This window comes from Cariama cristata, unplaced genomic scaffold (genome assembly GCF_000690535.1).
Source record: "Cariama cristata isolate BGI_N322 unplaced genomic scaffold, ASM69053v1 scaffold33482, whole genome shotgun sequence".
Lineage (NCBI taxonomy): Eukaryota > Metazoa > Chordata > Aves > Cariamiformes > Cariamidae > Cariama > Cariama cristata.
In genome coordinates, this window is record NW_009606160.1 from 15,764 (window position 1) to 22,283 (window position 6,520).

At 42.8% G+C, this 6,520-nt stretch overlaps 1 protein-coding gene across 1 annotated transcript in view; it reads left to right on the forward strand.

The window, feature by feature from the left end:
• LOC104158569 (hyaluronan and proteoglycan link protein 1-like) overlaps positions 1–5,402 on the forward strand; it is a 13,506-nt gene extending 8,104 nt beyond the window's left edge. Inside the window, exons 2-3 of the mRNA XM_009696255.1 lie at positions 4,257–4,635; positions 5,342–5,402. Of these exons, the coding sequence (XP_009694557.1) occupies positions 4,257–4,635; positions 5,342–5,402 (440 nt within the window). The remainder of the gene's footprint in view (positions 1–4,256; positions 4,636–5,341) is intronic.
• Positions 5,403–6,520: the final 1,118 nt, after the last annotated feature.

Consider the following 6,520-nt stretch of genomic DNA (forward strand, 5'->3'; position numbering starts at 1 on the left):
CCTACAGCTTGGAAGAGCAGCTCCCAGATTTGTGTGTTATCCCACGCAGCTGAACAGCTTCTACAAGACAGACAAACTCATTTTTAGCTGTCTTCGCTGTTTTTGCATTATGTTGCCTTTGTCATCCATCTGATTGAACCAAGAGGATTAACAAAAGGCCACAGCCTGGCAGAATCAATAGCAGGGAAGCAGAGTGGAAAAAATATGGCAAATTAGTGACCTGTGGTACCTGATTCTTTACTAACAACTAAAGTGCTGCCTGTCTTACAAGGCAAAATATGGCTGGAAGGATGAAAACTCCATCTAACAAACCTCTCTCATCTCATTTCTGACCTTGGAGCTGAGACCAGAGCCAATAACCAGGCTCTATTCCCAACAGAAAGAGCAGATAGGGGTTGCCCAGCGCATTCCTCACCATTTGTCCACTCTCTGAAGTTCTTGACTGGCCGTGCATGTGGTCTGTCTTGTCTCCAGCAAGGATCCAAACTGTCCTGTTGCAGACAACTGTTTAGCGAGGGATAATATGGGGTTTGCAGAGTTTATAGTTGTTTGGCCATTCACCTTACAAATTCTCTGATGGTACTTCGGAAGAAAGTAGTTCTGGGGAAAAAAAAGTATTATCTTCATCAAGTAATGTACTGGACTCTGTGATAATACTTGCATGTCCCATCTTTTCCCTTCTTGCACTCATCTTCTAGGTATTCTGCTATTTAGATACAAAGATAGTTTTATTCAGAAGGAGGAGCCTTGTTAGAAACCCCATGAGGAAAGCAGCTACGAAGCCACTCTGACAAGTCTTTAAAACAGTGTTTACCCCATCTTCCTTGATCAGATCACTGTTTCACAACAAATCATTGTACGTTGTGTTAAGGTAACCTAGGAAGCAGGATTCATTCCTCATTTAAGCTGACTTTCACAGCAGTAAGCTAGAATGCAGCATCGAATGTGCTAAACGTGGTAAATGAAGGTATTCTGGTTTCCTCTGTGTTTGGGTATTTTTTCATTTGTTGTGCTTTGGGTTTTTTTTAACTCCTCTGTTGACTCCAGAAAAACCAAGACCATTTGTTTTGCCATGCCCCCAAAAATAAGCAGTTAGGTGAATTTGGCCCTGGTTCTCGCTGGCTGCTGGATAATAAAGACCTCTTGGCCTCTTGCCAAGCCCCAGTCATCTCATTTTTAATCCCAAATCCCTGGTGCCTGCGTGTCTTCTGTACGTCTTCTAGCCCAAAAGGAAACTATGCAGCATCCCTGAGTCTGGCATCTGCTTTTCCTTGAAAGCCAGAGATTCTTCCTTCCTCCTCTCCTAGATCTGCAAGCAGCAGCAATGTAATTTTCTGCCCCACTGTCTTGGCAGAGAGAAGGGCATATCACCTCTTTTTCTGTAAAAAAGAAGTGGCTTTTAGAAGACTTGAGGGTGGAGGCATATTTCAAGCTTTGCATCTCCCTTTGAACCTCCAGGGATGTAGGAGAAGTTCCAGGCTGAGAAAAGCCATGCTTTTCTTTCCTTTCCCAAGTTGCTGTCCTCTCTGTTCTTTACACTTACTGAGATATAAGCTCAGGTAATTGCTGCTGCGAAGGGCCAGAGGAGGTGGGAGGCAGCCAGGAGAGAGGTACACCGCCGCAATTAGGATGCTAACGCTGGAGTCAGAGGTGACAGTGCTCCGGGCAAGTCCCCAGGCCTTGCTGGCACAGACTAGCTGTTATTAGAAAGAAGGAGCCTTAGCAGCCTGAGTCAGACTCTCCCTCCTGCCTCAGTCCGTTCTCCGAATATTTATTAACTGGACTATTTCAGTATTAAAAACTCAACATAGTTGAGCTCTGATTCAGATTTCTCAGTAATAACCACCCCAAAGCATAACATTTCTCCTCCCAAGGTGGACAGAAATCTGTGGAAAGTCTTTGTCCCTGAAGGAATGGGAAATTCGCAGACAGACCATCCTGGCTGCCTTCACTTCCCTCCTTCTCCTCATCCTGTGGAAACGGTGTTAGCAACACTTTCCATGGTGCCTTGCCTCAGATCACCTCTGTCCTTGGATGCTCTCCTCTAAAAAGGGAACAATGGGTTATCGGAGCAGCCCTGAGCCTCTGCTCACCTCTGAGAAGAAGGGCAGTGAAAAAGAAAACCAGTTATATGGGTCTGCAGGTGATCTGCTCTGCAGTAATGATTTCTCATTAGGTGGGAAGGTCTCTCATCCTGGTTAAACAACTTGCAGCACTCAAGCTTTTTCATTCCTGAGGAAGCTGGTGCCCCAGCTAGTCTGTCCTGTGCAGGTAATAGCGATGCTCTTGACACAGCACCTCCTGACAAAGATCTACACATTTTGGATACCTGTTTTTCTTAAGCAGATACACATTTGCACTCAGAGAGCTTGTCTCTGCAGTTACCACCCCGAACGTGTTTGCATAATCATAAAATGCTGCATACCCTGGGATTTCTTCTGCTGCTTTGTGTAGCCAGCATGGACAGATAATGAAGTCAAGCTGAAACTGCAGTTTAGGTGAATCTATCATTTAGCCAGCAGACCTGTCAACAAGACTCAGAAGCCTGGGACTGTCTGGAGACATTTATGAGATACAGATCCTAATGTGTCCCTGTACCTCCCATGGCTGCGGACACACCATAGGTTCTTGCAGTGCTGTGAACAGACAGGCAGCCGGGTGGGATACTCCCTGGTGTGCTCGTCACTGAAACCTCGTCTGTCAGCCCATCTGCATCCCAGTCCTTCTCTCCTTCAGTCATCCACACCTCTCTCTGGCTGATGACATTTTTGCAGGCATTTCTGCGGTTTAGTTTTATCAATCCAGATTCATCCCCAGCACAAAAATCACTGCTAACCTTCATAGGGCCAGCTTCTCATCAGCCTCTGCGTTTGGGAACTTAGCCTTGGCTTTGGCTGAAGTTAGAGAGAGCCAGACTGAACCTTACAGTGGGGAATCGCATTTCTAGGCAGTTACATTGACTTGCTGAACACACACAGGGAATTACAAAGTCTTTCTTCACAATCTGCTATGTAGAGTGAGGTCGGTAATTCTTTCCCAGAGAGCAGAGAGCTGGTGATTCATTGCTAGTTTCGGTCGGTGTCTCGGTGATAGAGGACAGCAATATCTACAGAAGCGCTGAGCTTGCTAAATCAATTTTGCAAACCACGCATGAGAGGAAAGGCAAGAGGTACTGAAAGGAGGAAATATTCTCTTTTTTGGGTATATCTGATGACTGCCACCATGAAATCTGTGTTTTCCAGAGTTTTCCCTAGGCAGCACAGCCTGTCAAAGAAGCACCAGAGACTTAAGGTTGGAAGCGAGCACCTGCTCAGGCTGATGATCCTCAACATAATGATTTCATAGAGCAACATCAGCCATAGTGATCTACTAGAGGGAAAAGAGAGTAGGGAGTCTGGGGTGAGGGTGAGGAGGAGAGGAGACAGACAGTTAAATATGGCTCTGTGTGAAACTTGAGATCAAAATATGAAAGATAAAATAGTGATGAGCTTGAAGAAAAAAAAGATGAGGAAAAACCACATTGAGATGATGAGGAAAGTGGGCAGGAGAGGACCGGATTTTACACGTGAAGATAAATTGGACTTCCTTACTTTGGTGGAAGTATGTCAGAAGAAGGATTCAAACTCAAAAATTAGAATAAAATACAAATAGAAAATTAGACATTTTAGAATTATGCTGATAGTTTTCATGTCAATATAAATAGTGCTATTTGATACAGTAATGGTTTTTCTGTTTTGTGAGGGTGATTCACTGCAACCTAGATCAGGAGGGGCGTTGTATGCTGCTGCCAGAATACGCTTAGTCCATACATAAAAATTGAATTATGAAAGAAAATGCAGCATTGATAGACAGCTCTTGAACAACCCACAGGGAAATATGGGATGTTTGTGTGGAACCTTTTATTCATCCACCAGCTATACAACTCCATAAATATATTTATACAACTCTATATTCATGACTATGGAGTATATAGGAGGGCCTCTGCCTGTATGGAGGGGCAATGCTGCAAACCAGTTTGCCTCTCTGCTTGTCTGGGAGTGTACACACACAGATGTACTGGCAGCTAAGTAAATAATTATATATATAACTGTTTTATATACCCTACTACTGCATAGGTACAAAATTATTGCAGAGAGGCGATCCGGTAGACCTAACATGTAATATAGCTCATGGTTGTTATGGCATTGATCATATCCATTCTGTAAAAGGCAGATTGAGGACTAATTCTTGTTTTTGTTTTTCTCCTTGAATCGTAGCAGAAAATGGACCCCGTCTACTTGTGGTAGCAGAGCAAGCTAAAATCTTCTCACACCGGGGTGGCAATGTCACACTGCCATGTAAATTTTACCATGAACACACATCAACAGCTGGCTCAGGAACCCACAAAATCCGGGTCAAGTGGACCAAACTCACCTCAGATTACCTCAAAGAAGTGGACGTCTTTGTTGCAATGGGACACCACAGAAAGAGCTACGGAAAATACCAGGGCAGAGTGTTTCTGAGGGAAAGCAGTGAAAATGATGCCTCTCTTATAATCACAAATATAATGCTAGAAGATTATGGGAGATATAAGTGCGAGGTGATTGAAGGATTAGAGGATGATACAGCAGTGGTAGCTCTGAATTTGGAAGGTAAGTAACACCTGAATTATACTTAAATTCAGATTCGCATAGTGTTATAGAATACCTTCTTTTTTCTCCTAATACTGCTGATACTGAACTATCAGTGATAACAGCAAGCTGAGAAGTGGAATTCATTGTGCTCTGGGGATCTTGGCATGACAGCCCATGACAACGATCATAAATTAGAAGCATGTTAGGACTTCTATAACTTATGCTGGTTTACGGCATATTCAGTTCCCAGTGAGACCCAGTCTAAGGGGAGCCAAAAAAGAATGACCAAATGTGATATGAAGAGCTCCATATGTTTTTAATTTGCTCCTGTCACTTTATAGAACTCGTATCATGTTTTTACAGTAGACTTAGGCAAAATTATGTTAATTATTCCCGTAATAGCCATTTTCAAGAATTTGGGACATTTTAGATTATTGAGCAAATACAAATCTTGTTACAAAGAGAAAAAAAGTTAAAGTAGTTTTCCAGAGACAATGGTTTTGTTTTTTCCAACCTTATAATTACATGAAATAGATCTGTATATTGCCTGCCAAGTCAACTCCTACATGTAGTCTGTAGCCATTTCCCTCAGCAATATTCTTGAAAACAGTAGAGTACAAAGCATTAGAAAATTAGTGAAACAAGTTTAAAGAGGATGAAAAATTCAGCTGTCCTTTACTTTTATGAAATTTGGATAAATTTTATGAGATTCAGTGCATATAAACCAGCATTTGGCCTTGGTCCCCAAAGCACTGTGATGGACTCAGCAGTAGACTAAAAGCTGCGTGAAGATGTCTCCCTTACCCTTATACTTATCAGCAAGTGTTTGCCAGAGAGAACTTTACAGAAGTCACATTATCTGTGAAAAGTAGTTAGGAAAAAAAAAAAAAGGAAAGGAAGAAAATCAAACACCTGGCTCTCACACTTGTAAGCAGGTGAAATATATGTCTTTTTCATTGAGGGCTGTTGTACATTATGATGGTTATATAGTTAACCTGCACCCTAAGACTGGCTGAGTGGTTCTTGGAACCAAATAGATGTCATGGGCTTAGCTTACTTCTTTACATCTGTTTTTCCATTCCTTATTGGAGGCTGCTGAAACCTTGCATTTCTGGATGCAGAAAGGCCCTGCACAGTTTCCATACCAGCAGGATAGTCAATTTAGGTTGTGTCACCTCACATAATCCATCTTTAATAAGAATGCACACTTCTTTTCAAACTTAGGAGGTGAAAACTCTACATATACATACATTTTACTTTATTCTTCTCAGCTAACCAAAGGCTCTCGTGTGTTTGATCTTCTCTTTGTGCGGGCAGGCGTTGCAGTGGTTGATCATTGCAGCTGCTGTCATTGAGACGAGACACTGAAGGGAGAGCAGTTTCTGCTCAGCATGCTCGATTTTACCTAAGTGAAAGCAAGGCTCTGGTCCGCTGCCCAGGTTGCAGGTATGGGCCCTGTGATCAGGAGACACATCGCAAGGTGGGCATCCCCAAGGGACAAGAGTGATGCACCTCACAAGGTGCTTTCCAGACAGTAAGGATGTAAATAAAGATGCAGTAGGTGCTGTTATTTACTGCACCTGAGGAATAGCAAGCACCACCTCATCCAGGTCAGAAACATGCAGCACCTATTTAAATGTGTTTGACCCCAGCACATCTCTCGTCCTTTCATGCTGTTGTGCAGACCTTCCTGGAGCCTACTCCTGGGTTGGGAAGATGCTCAATAATTCAGTAATATTCTTTTGAGCTTCCTTACAACCTAAGTGCATACCTCTATCAGGCTTTGAGATATTCCAGATAAAAAACTGTATATCTTGTTCCCCATCAGATACTGGGATTTCCCTGTGTTTTGCAGCATTATGGTATTTTTGCCAATGTAAAAGGGTCAGAACCAGTGTAAAATCTTT